At 34.6% G+C, this 19,820-nt stretch overlaps 1 protein-coding gene, 1 long non-coding RNA gene and 2 pseudogenes across 3 annotated transcripts; 1 reads left to right on the top strand and 3 right to left on the bottom strand.

Annotated features, from left to right (window-relative positions):
- The first annotated feature begins 879 nt into the window (after window positions 1-879).
- On the top strand, window positions 880-4,627 carry LOC140173537 (uncharacterized). 2 transcript variants are annotated; one of them, XR_011862759.1, is made up of 5 exons: window positions 880-1,280; window positions 1,370-2,312; window positions 3,236-3,329; window positions 3,442-3,512; window positions 3,975-4,627. It is a non-coding gene; the product is annotated as an uncharacterized lncRNA (long non-coding RNA). The 2 variants fall into 2 exon arrangements; XR_011862760.1 differs by having other exon boundaries at window positions 936-1,280; window positions 1,379-2,312.
- Window positions 3,881-7,434, bottom strand: LOC112756048 (subtilisin-like protease SBT1.7; annotated as a pseudogene).
- A 921-nt stretch (window positions 7,435-8,355) lies between these two features.
- Window positions 8,356-17,544, bottom strand: LOC112756049 (vacuolar protein sorting-associated protein 52 A). Its single transcript, XM_072197830.1, has 21 exons — window positions 17,450-17,544; window positions 16,853-16,936; window positions 16,695-16,762; window positions 16,535-16,592; window positions 15,908-16,003; window positions 15,572-15,673; window positions 15,100-15,183; window positions 14,619-14,699; window positions 13,921-14,064; window positions 13,702-13,793; window positions 13,237-13,318; window positions 12,564-12,746; window positions 12,022-12,137; window positions 11,859-11,917; window positions 11,346-11,446; window positions 10,787-10,837; window positions 10,259-10,438; window positions 10,039-10,173; window positions 9,736-9,810; window positions 9,042-9,099; window positions 8,356-8,946 (listed from the first exon to the last, which is right to left on the bottom strand). The coding sequence occupies exons 2-21, from the start codon at window positions 16,880-16,882 to the stop codon at window positions 8,642-8,644; spliced, it is 2,100 nt and encodes a 699-aa protein (XP_072053931.1). The 5' UTR covers window positions 16,883-16,936; window positions 17,450-17,544; the 3' UTR covers window positions 8,356-8,641.
- A 1,265-nt stretch (window positions 17,545-18,809) lies between these two features.
- On the bottom strand, window positions 18,810-19,814 carry LOC140173539 (subtilisin-like protease SBT1.7; annotated as a pseudogene).
- Window positions 19,815-19,820: the final 6 nt, after the last annotated feature.

Consider the following 19,820-nt stretch of genomic DNA (forward strand, 5'->3'; position numbering starts at 1 on the left):
GAAAGTGCATACAACTCAACAATTCATAAATAACATGTTTTCATAAGAATCTACTACAGAAAGAAAAAAACAACAATTCTAACAATAACCAATAAAGAAAAAGGAGGACGAGCGCCACATAAAAAGACTAAGTCCATCAACTAAAACAAATGCAAAAATCAAATCACCAAATAAAAATATCACTTTGTACAACTTTAACATCCAATATTTTTTGTACTACAAATTATTTTAAACAAAGCACATTTCAAATTTAACTTTAATTCTACAAAACATAACCATTTTTAATATTTATTATATACTATTATTAATTTACCGTCCACGCGTAAGTCTTATTTTAATTAATATAAGTCCTCTATATAAAATATTTGTCACACTCTTTAATGTATGAGGATCTATAATTTAGTAAATAAAACTATTAAACGCTTCGAAAGATACTATAAAAAAAAATAAACATACATGAATTATTACTCATAAATATCACACCTTCGTATATTTTTTATAAAATTTAACTATTATAATAAATTTTTAAATTATTATTATTTTTCATTTCTTAGTTAAAAAAAAATAAAACTTTTTTTCAATAAACAAAACAAACAAACTCACAATATTATAATGATCTAAAAATTAAAAACAACTTGGAACAAAAAATCGCTAAGTATTTTTGTTTGTTCTTTATTTTCTATGCACCACTTTATTCAATTAAACTCTTTTTTTTTTTTTTTAATTCAGAGTTTAACCATATTATGTTATGGCTAATGAAAAAACCTTATATTTAATGAGAAGGTAAGCTAAGTCTCCTCAACAATGATACAGTTAAAAGTTTAAAAAAGATTTTTTCTCTTTTTATTAATCCAACTGCCACAAGCAACTAAATATTCCTCTAAACTTTATTAAAAATAAAAAATACAAAAGGAGTCCCACAATTTCTTTCACATGCTTATACACTTATTATCCCTTCTACACAAATTGAAACCCCAATTTCCTAAATTTTCCATTTCGTGCCAGAAAAAAGAAAATTGGTTTCATTCATTGAAATTCACGCAACAGAGAACAATCTGCTCTTGCAAATTCTGAATCGAATCAAGGGACTAAGAAGACGAACTTTTTGTTATGAGAACAGAAAAACGATAATGAGCGTGAGGAATCACACCCCATTCTTCGGGACTGAAGTTCATGCTTCTTTTGAAGGTAACAACAGCAGCTTCAGAAAAAGCCAAAGGAACTTCCCAAAAAAGGGTTTCCTTCGTTGGAGTGTTGTTTCTGCAAAACAAGGATTCCCGGTAAGCCAAGCATTTAGGTTTCCTCAATTTTGTTACCCTTCCCCGTTTTAAACCCTAAAACTAACGCTAAGTCTTGATTTGATTGCAAGGCTCGAAAGGTTCAGAGCCTACATGATGGAGAAGAAAATAAAACTTATTGGCGGCATCATTGAAGCACCAAATGTTGAGAAGATGATCTTTCTTGAGATGATTCCTCCTAGCAATTTCGCACCAAGAAGAACTCGCTAGATTATAAGTTGATGCAGAGGTCATATTCCACTTCTTCAGAACCTGATCATGGCACACTTCACCTGACGGTTCTACGAGCCCTACTTTCATCCCAATCAGCCGCCCCTTCCCATCCCGAGCCTCAAGAACCCTCATAATCGCTGCGTCTTTGTGTGCCAAGAACTTGCACTCCTCGTTTATCTGCTTCTCCGGCATCGCTAACCGGCTGTTATTAGGCTCCAAGTCTGTCTTTGTTAACTTCCTTTGCATCACAAAAGTTACATCAAATCCTTTCAGGGAAGCAATAATCGCCTTGAAAATTTCCGGAAGCTCTGGAATATCAGTCTTTGCTGTTGATGTAGATGCCAATGTGGATACTGTTGAAGGCAATGTAAATGTCAATGTGGATGTTGAAGGGGATGTAGATGGCAATGTGGATTCTGTTGAAGGCGATGTAGATGTCGATGTGGATCCTGTTGAAGGCGATGATGCAGCAGTATTCTTCTTATTCAGCGTTCTCTTGCCTTTATTCTCTTTCATGCTTGCCTTTCCCAGAGAGTGGTGCATCTTCAACGCTTTGGAGAACCTCTTGAGTTCCGCACGGTCCTCCTCGCAGTAGAGACTCTTGTTTGCCTTAATTGCTGCCCGGTTCACTTTGCAGTACTCCGGATCGTGTAGGGACACTACGACGTCAATTCTTGTAAGGCAGAATGGATTAGGAGCCATAGCTTCTATTGTTTTCAAATCCAGCTTCAACAACTCCTTCAAAGCTTTCTTGCTTCTCATCTTGGCAACCATGACACTAGAAACACTTTCCAAAAACAGGTTAGACTTTTTTTTCACAAGAATGTGAGACTCATGAATCAGAATTTATAGGATGTGCTTTATTTAGAGTTTAAGATATGATAAAATTAAATACTTTCTGTTTTTAAAAATCAATTAAGGAAGATTTTGATTAATTTTAACCTGTGTAAGTTTAATTTAAGATATGATATGATATGATAAGATACTGTTTCAAAATAATTAACTGGATACAACACAAGTTTTCACTCCACTTTGTTTATGTTGTTTCCAAATTTGTTTTCGTTCAAGTTTAACTGGATAGTGGATACACACAGTTTTAACTTTTAATTGAATGTTAGATATGATTTTAATTTTGATTTGAAAATTTTTAAGGTTTTAACTGATTTTTCCACCCAAGCATTTTTCTATCACTTAACTGATTTTTTTTCCACGTAAAAAAAAGAAACAGATTTTCTGTTATTTCCCTTTTTTTGTTCTCTCGTCTTTTTGTTGTTTCCAAGTTGGTTTTCATTCAAGTTTAACGATGTTCGTAGTTTTGATTTTGACTTGTTTGCAAGACCAGAGGAAGCCATGTCTGTTTTAATGACTCTTTTAGTAGTTTGAACTAAAATTTAAAATTTGAATTTATATTTTATATTATATTTTATTTAAATTTAAATTAAGATAATTCTGTATTTATATTTGTGTTTTAAAATTAATAAATGATAAAATAAATAAAAATTGTGTTCTTCATTTGAGAAAATTTAGATAAGCTCTTTTTTTTTCTGAAAAAAAAAAGAAAAAGTTTTGGAGAACTAATTCCTCATTTTTTAATATCTTGACTTTGTGTTGATTTCCAATCTTTTATACAGAGACTAGTATTTAAACAAAGTTTCTACTACACTTTTTTTTTAGTGTTTCCTGTTAGTTGATGTGTGTATCATTTCTATTCGTGTGTTGTGCAGACTGGACTATTTGTATATGACATTTTCTGGGTTTTTTTCACTCCAGTGATGGTTAGCGGTTAGCGTTGCTAAATCATTTGATGCTCTGAAAAAGGTTAAAGTCTTATCTGAGTGAATTGAGTTTATTTTCTCCTCCTTTATATGAAGTTAAATAATATACCTTATACAATATCTTCCTAATATTGATCATTCCAATTATTTTTCAGCTTTTGTCACCCCACAGCAGATTCTACCCGTCCATTTTCAATGCTTGGCCTTGGTGACATTGTCATCCCTGGTAGGCTGACTTGTTAAGTTATTAATTATGAACATGACTATAGATACATTGATTATACAAGATTTTCATCAAGTTAGATTAATTTTCATGTCATTTGAGGCATAAGATATGATAAACATTTCAAAGCTAATGTTATAACTTAAAAAGATGTTACATTATCCTCTCCCGTTGGATCAACAACGAAGCAAGCATTACAAAGAGTGGTACTCAACTAATGCAAGCCCTTTAATTTTTACATAAAGTTAATAGTTGAGAATCATTAAATAATTTAATATATTTGGTTAAATTATCATTTAACGATTTTCAACTATCAATACTACATAAAAACAACAGTACGTGCATTTCTACCTTTAAATTAATCTAAAGAGTTAGAAACTTTAATATTCATTCATTCATTGATAATCATATCCAACTAAATGCAATCGGACTAACAACCTTATGCTGTCCATCTGACCATTTCAGATAAGCAAAGCTATTTGTGCCCAGAGCTACTGAATTAGAAGATGTGAATGTCACAGTGTAGTTCTTCTTCTCAAACAATTCAGTGAAGGTAAGTGTTTCAGGTTCAACCACAATTTCCACTAATGTGTCTGACTGGAATGACACTGAAGCTTTATATGTTCCTGGGCACCCACATTGGTCAATGTCCTTGAGTATTGGACACTATTATTGGGTGTTTCAAAAGGAACAGCAAAAGAAGGGTAGTTGAGATCTTCAACCCTGTAGGTCATGCTTGGGACACAAGTAAAGTCTGTTCTAGCAAGAACCTTAATTTGAGAAGAGTTGTAATTTGAGGCACAGAGGAAGTTGAGGTAGTCATGTATATCTGCATCATAGATAAGGCCAGGATCAAGGGCTAGGAGTGGATCCACGTGTCCGGCACCAAAGTCAAAGGGTGTAGCTGGTTGTTGTGTGGCAATGTCCATAATAGGGTATCCATTTGTGTATGTTGTGTATGATGTTGTCATAAGGGCAGACCTTATTGCGGCAGGGCTCCATTCTGGGTGTGCTGCCTTAAGGATGGCCGCTAAACCGCTTATATGAGGGCATGACATTGATGTACCTGTTGCTCACCATCAAACTTTACTAGCATCACAAAATGCAAATTCTCAAAATCGAATTCACTCTTCAACTATTAGAACTAAAATTAGAAACTTCAAAATTTAACATAAATGAATATATTATTTTTAATTTTTTTGTATTTTATTATTTTAAATAAATTAACTGCTAAAAATTGAAACAATTTGACAGGTATTTTTGTCTTTGGCTAATTCGTTCACAATTGATTTTTGTTCAAAATCAGATTAATTTGAAAAATAATTTTGGTTAACGTAGTCAAATTTATTGGTTCAATCTAATTCTCAAAAACTATTAAAAAAAGAGACCACAATTAATTTTAATATTAGACATAAAAAAAGATATTTTATAAATTCCAAAAATTAATCAAACAAAAAGATGTTTTATAAGTTCCAAAAATTAATCACTAAATTATCTATTAGTTATTTGTGCATATGTTTTACTTGTAATTTTTTAACATTAAAATAATCATACTTTTGGTAACAAAATAATCACACTTTTAACGTTAAAGTAATAAAAATTTGAGAAAATGACAAATAGGTCCCTGACTTTTTGTCACGCGGACATTTTCGTCCCTGACCATTGAAAAATACTTTTAAGTCTTTGATCTTCACAAAACTTGGACGGATCAGTCCCTGACGGAGGCATTTGAACGGAGGGACTGATCCGTCCAAGTTTTGTAAAGGTCAGGGACTTAAAAGTATTTTTCAATGGTCAGGAACAAAAATGTTCGCGAGACAAAAGGTTAGGGACCTATTTGTCATTTTCTCTACAAATTTTCATGAATGTGAATCAAATTGATTGTGTTGATTATAAGTAATAAGCTTTTGTTAAATTATTTATGAAAGAGAAATGTTAAGAATTATCAGAATTTATAATTTTTGGTCAACACTTAATCATCGATTCAGTATAAACACTTACCGGACATAATGTTGAAGGTGGTGCGCCTACTGTCTTCTTCCAAACCAGTTGGTCCAGCAGCTCCGGTCCATCCAGCAAGGATGTTAACTCCCGGTCCGATTAAATCCGGTTTAAGTATCTTGGGCGAGATAGGATTGGGTCCTCTGGAGCTGAAAGCCGCCACCACCGGAGAAGGCTGAACATGTAGTTGAGTGCCTCCAAAGGAAACCGTAGCCGTGGCATTCGAACAAGACAAAATATAATCTCTTATGGCATCACTCGCTTTCTGCCCTAACAATGCTGCAGGAACAAGGTGTGCATCAGCAACTAACTCCTCTCCATGTTCTTCACCGTTCCTATAAGCATTCCAATTCCACCAGCTCTCTTCACTTCTAATCCCTTCTTGAATCTTCCACTTCCTCCTCTCTTGCATAGCACAATCTTCCCGGACACTCTAGAAGGAATCAGTGTGTTTGTTTCGCAGCGGTTTTCCAATGTTGAATTGCTCACATTCCCGGCATAAACAAGTGGCAGGGGAGTGTCCAGTAACTTACTCGAGGCTTCCACGTAGAGTGATGATCCGGCGTATGTCATCCCGTTTCCGAGCCTGACGTACGCCGGAAAATCACGGTCTATGGTACCAGCACCGACAGTTGTCATCCATGGTGCCACGTTGGATATGTTTCCCGGAAACGGGCCGCTATTTCCGGCTGAAATGGAAACAAGAATTCCATGGGAGGTGGCTCTGAAAGCACCAATTGCGATAAGATCTTGGTAGTATTCGTCTAGTTTGGAGCCAAGGGACATGGAGAGGATATCCACGCCGTCTTCGATGGCCTTGTCGATGGCGGCGGCTATGTCGGAGGAGTAACAACCTCTTTTCCAGCATACCTTGTAAGATGCTACACGGGCTTGTGTTGACATTCCTCTGGCTGTCCCCGGAGCTAAGCCGAAGAGGCTCGCTCCGGAAACTATGGAACCTGCTGCTGTAGTTAAGGTGTGAGTTCCATGGCCTTCTTCATCCCTTGGTGACTTAGATTCCTTCTCTTCATTGATAGGTCCAATAGATTCTTCATGCCTATGTTGCAATGATATCAATATTCAACACAACACGTAATAAGTTTGTTAAGTTGTTTGATAAATAATGTTCCATGTAAGCTCAAATAAGATTATTTAATGTATACATGAGTAAGGTATCATAGATTCATACCCTTTGTGGAAAAACCTTGCACCAATAAGTTTCCTGTTACAGTGTGATGAATTGAAGTTCTTTCCAGATTCACATTCACCTTTCCATCTACTTGGTATTGGGCCAAATCCAGTGTCATCTAAGCTCTCATGCTCAGGCCATATACCACTGTCTAATACTCCAATAATTACTTCACTCTCTGCCACAGAGGCAGGTAAATGGGTGCTAAATCTATCCAAACTAGCAAGAGTTAGATCCAATCCAAGGAAGTATGGTGTTCTTGTTGTGTGAAGCTCGTATTTGCGCTCCGGTATGAGCGAAAGGATTCCTGGTTGCTTCGAGAGCGCCTCGGCTTCTTGGTTAGTTAGCCTTGTTGAGAAGCCATGGACTACATGCTTGTAGGTGTATAGCATCTCTGCTGATTCTGATACTGATTGCAATGATGATTCAAACCAATTGTGGTGATCATTGAAACTTGCTGGCATGGTGGACTTCTCCATGTGGACTATGTATGTTTTTTTGGATTGTTCTATGTTGTTTTCTGCTATGGTGTGTTTGGCACAGAAAATCAACAGAAGAATCTGAAGAAACTTGAATTTCAGCATCTTCATTTTGTGACTGTGTTCTTGCCAACTGAATCTTTGGCTTGTATCTTGTTTTTTTGATTTGGATATGTGGGAATGTTAAGGTATTTATTGTTGTTGATTTGGAACTCTTGAACTTTTATATATCATAGGGGCAAAGATTCTTTTACGTGATAATTGGAGGTTACACAAAAGGGTTGTTCTCAAAACAACTGAAAAATATGGACTAAGTTATAGAAAATAATTAGGCAGTGTTGTTAAATTGAATTAATAATTATTTGTGTTTGTGTATGTGTTTAGATCCATGAGAAGGTACTACTTTTCAGAAAGTTATGCAAGCTTGAACAGACCATTGTGTTAATCTCTTGTGTAGTTGTGTTGCCTCTTCACATTATGTTATGTGTATTTTACCCCTTTCTTGTTTGGTGTTTGCAATGAAGCATAGCTCGGAATTGAAATGTAACTAATTCCAATTTTCACATTTTGAGTAATACGGAGAATTAAATTTATATCTAGAATTTTTTTCCTCAATTTTTTGGTGCATATTTTTCTTATAATTCTTGTCCATGCTATATAAATTAAAAATCTGCAAGATTTATTAGATGATGTCTCTTTCTTTATTAGAGGGAAAATATTTTTAATTTTAAATTTGAATCGTACATTAAATAATGAAGCTAAAATCATACATTTACTCATTCTCTTTCTTTTACCACTATATGATTTTATTTTATTTTTCTTTCTGACCCATCAAATACGAGAAAAGTTGCTATTCTGCTCATGTACTACTAATTTGAAAAATATTTAAATTCTTTTTCCTTGTCTCTTCCCCGTGGCCAAGTGTAATGTTCATTTATAATTTGCAATTTTGCATTACTGTAATTATTATAAAGTTCTAGTTTTCTTAGGTTATTAATTACATTCAATTGTTCTTCATGCACTAAATAATTCATTACTCGTCATAATAAAGAAACGTAGTGACATAGGCTATGTTTGGGTTAATGCATCCACCACACTATGATGGAACGTTTGCTATGTTTTTGACAGTCAACCTCCCAGTTCATGAAATTTTTTATCAATTATCATAATAAAAATCTGGTCTAAAAGATTCCTTTCTTTGTGGAGTCTATAAAGAACTTTAAAGCCTTCATTGTTCGCACTTCGCAACTTGTCATACTGATACACATCTATTGCATGAATTTGTACATGTCTGCATTAGTGAATTAATGGAATTCAATAATCATAGCACCTAGTTACTAATTCCAGGACCTATAAATGTACCCTGAAGTACAAAAACTTAAAAGCATCTCACTTTCAAAATAGAAGAGGTAAAATTTTCTTTCTTTTACATAATATATAAACCGAACATCATGGGTTGGGAATTAGAAAGTCCTTGAGTATTTCCTGATTTCATACATGATTGAAGAAATGGAAACAAGATCCTTGTTCAATGCAGAACCACCAACTATCCTCTTGATGCAATCAGAGAGTCTGGTGTAATAAAGCAACAACTGAGTCAATGCGGCCCTTAAGATCTCCATACCACACAAGAAGTTGCTGAAAGAAGTTATCACGTCTTTGTGCATAAGCTCTATCGCAGCCTTCCACCTGCTCGCAAAATCCTTCACCAGTGGCTCGACTTCGGCCACGGTTATCGGCTTATCATTACTGGACGTTGAGTCCTCCGCTGAAAAGTCAAGCACAGTTAAACCAGAATATTTTCTAAAATCCATATGGAATGCATATAAGGTGTTGACATTTTCAGAGTTTTCTTATACTTACAGGCTCTGGATTTTACAAACTTGATTAAATCATTGAAATGCTCTTGTAGCAGTTCTTCCTGCATGGATTGGAGAAAGTGTCAACATGACTATGTATTAAAGCATAAGGATAAATTAAGTTCTCCCAAAACATATCATTAGCTATACTTTCCCATTTCTCCTCCTTTCAATAATTATAATTGCTTCCTTTTTCTTTTTTCTCCATAATTGATTATGTCAAAATCATTTCATCTTTAGATAATTACCTTCAAAGTAATTTATGTTTGGATGTATAAAATAGAATTTAATAGCTATATTAAAGGTGCGAGTTTTGCTTCTAGTCAAAAGCTTGAAAAAGTTGCTTATGATTATAAAGCGTTTTTTCAGCTTGGAATTATTATTTGCTTATTATCTATTTGTTTATTTTTACCAAACATGACAACCTTTTCAAAACAGCTTTTATTATTATTATTATTAAAAAAAATCTACTTTTAGATTCAAAAATACTATTTGTACACCAAAATCAGCCACCATGTATTTTTGTTCCATGTGTAGTTTAATTCATTTTTAATATGTATTTTGTATTTCAATGTGTATTCTACACTAGTGACTGATTTTGGTGTACACCTAGCATGGTTGTTTTAGATTATAAGTCGTGTTCCCACAAAATTTTTGTTTGTGGTGACACAAGATATACAAGAGATTATTGCAATTACCACAAATAATGTTGTATTGCTCTTTAGTAGCTCCTCAAAGTGCATTTGAATTTTCCCACCTTCAGGACCTGCTTCCTGGAATCAAGATCATCAGAAAATTTCAGATGAACAAAACTCAAGGAAATTCCAAATTGCTAGAGCAAACTATAGAAATCAATGTTTTATGTGATTTTATTTCATTTTATTTTTTAATTTCTTTTGGGGTCTCGTCCAAGTAACTTTTTTGTCTAATGACACCCTTGACCTTTAGATTGATGCACATATAGCTCAACTATAAAAAAAGAATCAGATTGTAGATCCTACCTTCAGAACAGCAATTGTCATATCATAATTGTTTATAAGAAACACTGTCTGCAGTTTTGGCTTTGGAAAGTTCTTGGCAAGCTTGATTATTAAGTCATCAACAGCCATTCTAAGCCGTTCCAAATTCAACTCGAGCTGTAATTAAGCACATAAATTTTGTCATGATGTCAGAGTACGTACAAAAGAAAAGTTGATGATTCTCCTTTTTTCTTATACTGACCTGACCATCTCCATACTCAGTGTTTAAGTGGATAAGCGAGGCGGTGAACTCAGCATAACGCCTCATGACATAGTGAGGATGAACATCATCTTCCCACAAAGTCCTCACATTAGCATTACGCAGGCTGCTGAGGTGCATGTCAAATACCATCTTAAATCGAGGCCATAGAGAAATATTAACCTGCCAATTCGGAATCAGCTTCAGTTAAACTCCATGGTGCATATGCTGCACAGGTTCATGGACTCTTTTATGTTGTTAATGTTAATCCATTTGAACCATCAAAATTGCATGTCCCTCAAAATTTTAAATTAAAAGTACATAAATGACACAATATATTGTAAGTGCAAGGGAGTAAGAAAACCAAGAATGTGCACAAAAAATATCAGAGGTAGTAAAAGGACTATAAAGCAAGAAGAGAGACAAAAATGCAGTGGAAGGGGAACAAGAACCCTAGGCTATTCATGAGCAGTTAACTTTATTCATTTTAAAATATTATCAGTGATCAAGAAAAGACTTGTGTTAACTGACCTTGTCTAAATAAGAATCCAAACATGGAATACGCCTCCGAGACATGATGAGCTGAAATGAGAAAAGTGAACCATTTGTAAAAGCACTATTCTTTGCCAACACAAACAACAAGTTTAGTTTCAGCTGAAACATGATCTGGGGAACGGAACTAATTTGAATGCTAACTGTGCTGAAGATTCTATTATGTGTTACACATTTCTAACAAAGCTTTATCACGGTAAGCTTGTATCACAAGCACAGATCATCATGGTATTATGCTTTATACAGTATAGGAGGATGCGTTCATCAGTATTTGCATCACAATATTACATAGATCTTCTGGATATTATTCACTTTTGGCATTTACTTCCTGAGATATGATTTATATCCCCAAACGACAACTAAATTGGGAATTCCAGGATAGGTGGAAGGTGGCTAAGATCAGGTGTTGGCATTATACCTACAATAGGACAGCTGCAACAGTAGTCAAATTAGCTCTCACTATGGTGTTTCCATGTTGGCTTTAATATGTTGTCCTTATTGAAAGGACTGAACCAGAATGCTACAAGTTGAACATTACCTGATGCTGCCGAATTATAAGAATCATAAGCATTAATCCTATAGCATCATAGCAGTTTGGAAGAATTGTATTGACGTGCTCATCAATGACACCGAAAGGACCTGACAATACCAAAGAACAAACAAAATAGTCCACTTAGAACCTGAGGCCAGAAGTGAAAAATAAAATAAAATAAAATAAAATGCCACCGTGAAAATGATACTGTTTGTTTGGTGTGTGCAAGTATTTGTATACCAAAAAGTAAAAAATAAAAAGAGCTGAAAACATTCAGAGCATTGGAGATCACTATAGAATGGTTTCACTTTAAGTTAATTGTTTCAGCACTTCAATAAAATCCCATGCAAACATTATAAATCACGAGCTTAAATTTTCATCCCTAACACATCAGTACTGAATTTTCAATGCTACATTATTTAATTTTGCCAAGCATCCCAGCTCATTGGTGTTACTAATATAATGATCTTCTGTATAATTTGTGAGTACAGTGAAGACACTATTAAAGAATTCAGATACCTGAAAAGATTTCATAAAATACATTTTCTTCTCCAAAGAAATCTTCACAGAAATTATACCTGCAGACAAAAGAAGATAATGCCAAACATGCATATCACCGTAAGTTTTATGCACACTAATATTTTATATGACAATTTAAGAGGTACAGAAAACTGTAGTGTACTCTGAAGTAGCAGTATCCATAAGCAGCTTCTGCAAGCTCCTGAAAAGAACCTCATATGGATATTTAAGAGAACTAGCTTCAGCAATATGAGGAATCAAAGCAGGCTCCTCAATTCCCTGTTAAAAACGTGAACAATATAATAATGTCAAATCTTAGGCAGTAATCCGAAGTTCGTACAAGCTGTGGAGATCGGAGTCATCTAATGACATAAATTCCTAGTAATCATACCAGAGCCTAGGAGAAACTAAACATCACTAATAAAAGTATAGCAAATACTTCCTAAGAAGAATCTCTCTCCCTTTTTTTCTTTTCTTTTCATTTCCTTTTTTTTTATTATCAAATCAAGGTACAATTATCAATTCATAAAACCACCAACAGCACCCACAGAACCCATAGAAATATAATACAGCCCAATGAAGAAAAAGAAATCTTTCTCCAGGCAGCTTTTGACAAAACTTAGTTGTTGTATATCTTAGTTGACTCAGCATTCAGAAAATGAATATTCTACATGGTTTTCCCCCTTTTTCTAGATTGAGTTATACCTTTATTATATTGATCCTGTCCCCAAGAGCAAAAACAGCAGAACGATTCTTTAGTGGTTCTCTTGCTCTTGTGAAAAGACCACTGCTTCTGGTCTCTACACCAATTAAATCCTCCGCTGTTGCTATATCCAGCTGTAGTTTCTCCAGAGCTTGTATATAAGCACGGAAATGAGCACTGAGAACCTGCAAAAATATAACAACATTAGATTAGTTTCCATATTTCTCTTCAACTTCACTGTTTCCCTTTAAAATCAATCTATTCTACATGCACACTATTGAAGTAGCCGCTAAAAGTTGTTAATTCACAAATGTAACACGGATCAGTAATAAGACAACTGAGCTCACACAACAATCCAAACAGCAATATTCTAAAGTTTAAGTGACCATTCAAAGCATGGAGGTCAGCAATATAGTAACCAGCACAGAAACAAAGTAACAGCTTCCAGACAGCAGTTCCCTGAATATGGCAGGCCAGCACAGAGATGCCTGACGTCTCACATACTATCAATATTCATACATCCTTTACACCCCATTGAAACAAAATTGAAGATAATTACATCAAGAGCAAGCAAAAGCGTTGTCCACTCCTCATAGCAACATCAATATTGTAGACATAGGCAAAAATTATAAATCAGTCAAAATCCCAATGGATGACTCTGATTTCAAGAGTTACCTTGTTCATCGTATCAATGTAAGCTGCTCGAACTTCATTATATATTTCCTTGCCATGTTCCTTGAGGAAAGTAATGACATATCTACACTTTTAATTTCGATTTGTTAGATTCAAAGCAAAATCCAAAGTTCACAAAGTAACTAAAATGATTTGTCAACTTATTTTCTGATATTCCCTCCATTATAAACTAGCCACATGGCCACACCTACATACACATTCTGTTACTCCTCTTGCAATCTTTGTGTCACTAATGCTTCAGCAATTAAAATTAGGCCCATTATGATTGGCCCAAGTCCCCCCATGGTTCTTATCACAGAACAAACAAATATTCTTGAGTGTTTATTCATTAACAACATTCCATGAGATCAACAGCTTGTAGATAAAATTTTAAATTTTGATTTTATAGCTTAGCAGTTATCATCATATCAAGCTACAGGGTTCTAAAAACCATTAAAAGAAACTCACTTGTACTTTAAAAGGACATTTTGTTGAAGTATTTGGATATTTGTTTTGGGTTTTCTCAACGCATACAGTTTCTGTACAATGAAGTCAAACACCTGCAGATGTATGGATAGCTATGATAAATATAATTGTTTATGTAATAACTACTAAAAATAAAATATTACAAGATATTTTATTATAGAAAGAAAAGCTCATGCTAATACTTTTACAGTTATTGACAACCTTAGACACTGCTTTCTGCCGGAGTTTTTCAAGCTCAGGTTGAACATCTTTTAGAGCTTTTGAAGCTTTAACCATGGGATCCACTTCTACAAACTTTAGTTTCTTACTCAGAGTCTCAAGTGTTCTCAGATATTCCTCATTGACCTGGAAAAAGTCCAAAAGATTAAGAAAGGAAAGGGGAAAAGAGTAACCAAAAGGGAATGAAAGTATAGCACATGAGTATGCTAAGCATAGGCACATCATATATTGTGTAGTGTCCAGGGATTTTAAAACATATAAAGCAAAGGCTAAAATATATTAAAGGCTAAAATGTCAAAAGAGAGAGACATCTATTCAGCAACAATAAGCTGTCAACCTAGGGTACATATTCTCAACTCCAAAAGAATAATTGTTTTTAAAGGGCCTATATAATTCAAAACTAATAAACAAGATATAGTTAAAAATCCACCAGCTACTTCAATTCCAATGCCATATATTTTCATTTTTATGCATTTACTAAAGAAAAAGTCACGATCAAAGTATATGGGAAATACTCAATAAAACCCTTGTTTCAAAGCCTAAAAAACTGATAGCATTCATTGATGTAGAAGATAGATGGAAACAATACTACTAGAAAAGATTAAAATGTATACAGTATACCATCAAAAACAATTAAGCCAATATTACTGGAGAGAAGAGTATGAAAAAAGCATAAATACCTCTCCATCAACAAGAATGTCCACCATCCTTGGAGGGACAATAATGTCCTCGACGAACTTAGCCAATTTGGATTCAGCCACCTTTTTGGGGGGAAAAAAGAGAGAAGAAAAACTCTTTTACTACATACAAAACTTGTCAAAATGTTAATGTAAATAGCCTTTTTATGCAGTTTGCTTCCCATATCAACATGAAAATTAGGTGCATAATGCTTGTCCATATTTCCCATTGTATTTAAGCAAAGGCCAAATGATGTTACAAACAAGAAACACCTTTTAAATTTTCTTTACTCCCCTCTGTTTTTAATTAGCAGCCCCTTTTTAAATGTTCAATTGGATTAAGGAAATGATAGAAATGTATCAGAGTTATAAATAGTAAAATGCATTTTACAAAATTATCCTTGGTACCAATTATTTGTGAAAAAATATAAATTATAAAGTGAACTGTAAAACAGAGGGAGTATTTTAAATAAAACAGCCATACCTTGCGATTCTTCAAGCGCAAACCCATATCCATAGACTTCTCCTGTAGAATCTTAATGTCTGAACTAATGGAACCAATCTCAGCCTGATTAAAAAGCACAAAGTATTTTAGTATTTAATATTCAATATCCACAGAGCATGTACTTCAAACAGTTGAATAAGTTCTCCATATTATTGCAGGCACTTAGCCGATTTGTTGAACTATGGTTCCACCTCAGATTTCAATTATTTCTTTGCCATTATATGCTCAAAGACTTTTGTAGATAATCATCTCAATTATATAGAGCAGTCAATTAATGTAACAAAAATTAAGATAAGCAAGATAACAGAGATGACCCCTCCAAATTAATGCAACTGCCTTATGGGTGAAATAAACTGTTTACCAACTGCATGTACTCAAAATAGATTCTGTCACATGTATCCAAAATAAATACAGTAAGTTTCTAAAGTGCTCAAAGGGTCGAGCAACACACCTGAAATCCACTTAGAAGAGTTTCCATATGTGACAAAATACTATCGCAATCACGAATTTGATCATGAAGAGAGACTAAATTATCACTTTCTTTAATATAATCCTGCAACAAACAAATCAGTTGGAACACTAATTGATTAGTAAATTTCAGCAACCACGGAACCTAGAACCAGATAAAATCCTACAGAGATATGATCTCCATAATGCCAAGCCTACATGTAACGTTAGTTCTCTAACCAGAAAGCAATCGTACAGGCACACTAATTGTCAAGTCCAGCAAACCAAATAAAAATGGAGTGGCTATTATAAAGCATTACAAAAACACTTAAAAACAAACCTGAATTGAATCCAATTCGACTTTGCGCAAATCATTTTCAACTCCCTTTGTATAATCCCTAAGTTTTGTGCCTTTGGATAGTATGTTTGCAACAACCTACATCAATGAAAACAAGTTAATAACTTCATATGCATGTCTAACTGGGAGAATATTTCAAAGGCAAAGAAAACCGGAAATATGAAGAACTTATGTGATTAGTGACAAAGAACGGGCGCGATAAAACCTAATTGTAATCCTCATTCAGTAAAAGAGCTGTAAATTTTAGCCACCCATTGAAGTATTCACACATTTGTTTAATTTTTTCCCCTTTTTAAAAGGAAGAGATCATTATCCTATACCCCCCCCCCCTTCTCTTCTCTTCTCCTTTTTTTTCTTTTCATCCTTGTAACCAACCCATGAAGAGAGAAAATGTTTTTGCTGTCATAGTTGTATAGTGACTAGGAACAAGCATTGGAATATCACAAAGGTGCATGCAAAAAAGGACATAGCATATTCAAATAAAAAAACCATCATGGTTACAAAAGATTAAATTAAAAAGAAGGAGAAAAATTAGGCTATTCGAACATCATGTAATTTTAAATTAATAGAGTTTCCATTGAAGAACAAAATAAAATATGGTTAACTCACTTCATCATTCTTACATTCTTCAAGCTCCTGTTGAAGCCCTTCCAGCGACACATCATCACTGCAACAAGAACCCAAAAACAGAATCCACAATTTTTCAATACTTAAAGGTCAAAAATGAAATGACAAAAACCGATAGTAGTAACAAGAAATATAATCTAACCTTCCTAGATCGTCTTCAACATTTAAGTCTCCAACAAACGCTCCCAAATCGAATGTGCTACCAGGGCTCTACACAACACATAAAAAAATTGATTGCAAAAATAAAAGTCCACACCATCTGGTTGCAGATGCTAAGAGGAAACGAAAAGTAATGCATACCACCACTGAGCTTGGAGTTACATCAGCCATATTCGTTTGTGCAACGAATAATTCTTCACGGGTTGCTTTGGGTTTTCAGTATTACCTTTTGAGAGAAGAAGTAAAAAGAAAACCAACAAAGATTATTGTTAGTAAAAGCAAAAAGATAAATGATAGAATAGACGAGGTCTTCGGAAAACAAAAATATGAACAAAATACAAATTTGCAAATTATCCAGGTGAATCACTAATGATCAATAACACACCACAATCCAAATTTACAAGCATCAATGGATCCCAATTTCGTGTAGCAGACAACTCAGTTTTGACGAAGTTCAACACAGTCAAGCATAACCATGAATTTGCAGCCATACAAGAACCCATTGTCAGTATTCCCTAACAACAACGCTAATTCTCCTTGGATTCGAATTCAATTCAAAGCCCATTACATCTACAGCTAAATTAACTTTGATTAAACATCGCGAAAATAAGAGCAACTTTAATTAAGCATCACCTTTAACCACAATGCACATTCCCACGGATTCAGACCTAGACTGACATTTGAGGAAAATGAATTGATGAAAAGTTAACAAGCTTGAGATGGAGAAGGAGAGCTCACCAGACGGAGAAAGAGATGAAGAAGGAACATGCGGCAACCGTGAACGGTGACCAACGCCGGTGCAGCAAGCAACCCGATCCGATGGAATGAGATCGGGATCGGGATCGTGAACGGTAGTTAAGATGGAAGATTGTGGCGGTGGTGGACAAATCTGACAGGTTATAATTAAGATACAAGTCGTTGATGGATGGTCCAATGAAGAAGAAGAAGAAGGAAGCTTAGCTAGCAGGGAAAAAGAAGAAGAAAGAAGAACCACACTGTATCTAAATCGTAGGAACCTTCACTTATGGCTACTGCCTACAGGAACCTGTATTTTTTTTTTTTTTTTTTGCTCGATTATTTTTACTATCAGAAATTAAGTTGTCTTTGGAATTTTTTTTTGGAAAAATTTTTCTTTTTCTTTCTCTGGATGAGTGAAAAATTACTATTAACCAATCACAAAAAGAGGTTATTTTGTCATAAAGTTGTTAGAAATAATATAAAATAAGGATTTATAACATATAGTATAGTATTAATTTAATTAATAAAATATTAATTAAATTAAATATCTTTAGTTAAGCAGCATCTAAACTACTCGAATTATAATTTGAAGAACATATTTTTCTGTACTGTAAGTAAATCTAAATATCTTTATTATTATAAGTAAAATATGTATACCCAGAAAGAAAATAGTTAAAGATGATCTGTTTTCTATCCTCCTCCTCTACTCATTCTATCTTCAACGCTGCGCTTCCCTTCCTTTCACTTCTCAGAAGTCGTTGCCACTGTCACATACGACGATTAAGTTCATCATCCTCTTCATGTAGCTCTACTGCTGCTGCAACGGTGTCGTTTCGCCACTGACAAGAAAATAACAGTTAAATTATTGAATGTGTAGCATTATGGTAATATAGATTGAGATTTATGTGGTCAACCAATAATTTGAGAAGATTTGATGATCAATTCAAAGATTCAAAGTTGTTGTAGACAAAGAAGTAGGACTTGAGCTTTTAAGATTAGCATTTGGCCTCAGGTGCTTACTGTAGAAGAATGGATTGGTCCATGCAATTAACCATTATAAATTTAATTACCATGATAAAACCATGTGCCTTCAAGATCTTTCCACGATTATGCTTGGGGGGCATTTTTTCTCTTGCATTGTTCTGTATGTAAGTCTGCTGATAAATTTCATTTATTTTTTCAGTATATGAAATAGAAACCACATTTTTGTTCTAACTCGTGTTTGATTTCTTAAGTTGAGGTGATTATGTCATATAACTTTAATTCGACTTGTTCTATTGCTGGTGAATATGGTTGAGATGGATGTAGGTGATCGATCAATAATAGAGAATTTCTGGAAATCTAATGCACAAGCTTGGAATTATAATAAACAATTGAGATCATATTATACAGAATATGCCATTATCCTTTTTTTTCCCGCTATTTACAATTATTTCTTACTAAGTCTCCCCCTGAAACTCTATCCAATAGAATGGAAACAGAACATAATGATAACATGCACCCAGTTAGGCCTCCTTGCTGAACCAACAACCAAGCATTAAAATACTAGAGTGATCCTTAGTTTATGCGAACCTATTCAACTAGGTTTTGCTGATATTTCAGAATCTGTGAGTTAGGATCCTTGAAAATCATAGTCATGTCCAGCTGAATGCTATTGGACTAGCAACCTTATGGTTTCCATCTGACCATTCCAGATAAGCAAAGCTATTTGTGCCGGAAGGCATCGAAGTAGTTGTAAATGTCACAGTGTAACTCTTCTTCTCATACAGTTGAGTGAAGCTAAGTGTCTGTGGTTCAACCATAATTTTCACTGAGGGAGGAAGGGATGACACTGAAGCTTTATATGTTCCTCCACTGCCTACATTAGTAAGAATTCTTCTATATCGGACAGAGGTGGCCTTATTGGAACCACCTCCTATTCCTGAAGCTGTTTCCAAGGGAACAGCAAAAGAAGGATAGTTGAAGTCTTCCACCCTATAGTGCTTCCTTGAATCACAAGTAAAGTCTCTTCTCGCCGCAAGCCTAATTTGGAATTGAGAGTAATTCAAGGCACAGAAGAAGTTAAGGTAGTCATCTACTTTTGCATCATAGACAAGACCAGGATCAAGAGCTGCCACTGGATCCACATGTCCAGCACCAAAATCAAAGGGGTTGCTGGTTGTCCAATGGCAATATCTTCAATTGTTTGCCCAGTTTTGTATGTTCTATAGGCTGTGGTCATGAGTGCAGACCTTATTGCGGCCGGGCTCCATTTCGGGTGCGCTCCCTTGACAATAGCAGCTAAACCACTTACATGAGGGCATGACATGGATGTACCTGAAATTATGTTAAAGTTCACATGCCTAGTATCAACCGTCAAACCGGTTGGTCC

This window comes from Arachis hypogaea, chromosome 6, assembly GCF_003086295.3.
Source record: "Arachis hypogaea cultivar Tifrunner chromosome 6, arahy.Tifrunner.gnm2.J5K5, whole genome shotgun sequence".
NCBI classification, from domain to species: domain Eukaryota; kingdom Viridiplantae; phylum Streptophyta; class Magnoliopsida; order Fabales; family Fabaceae; genus Arachis; species Arachis hypogaea.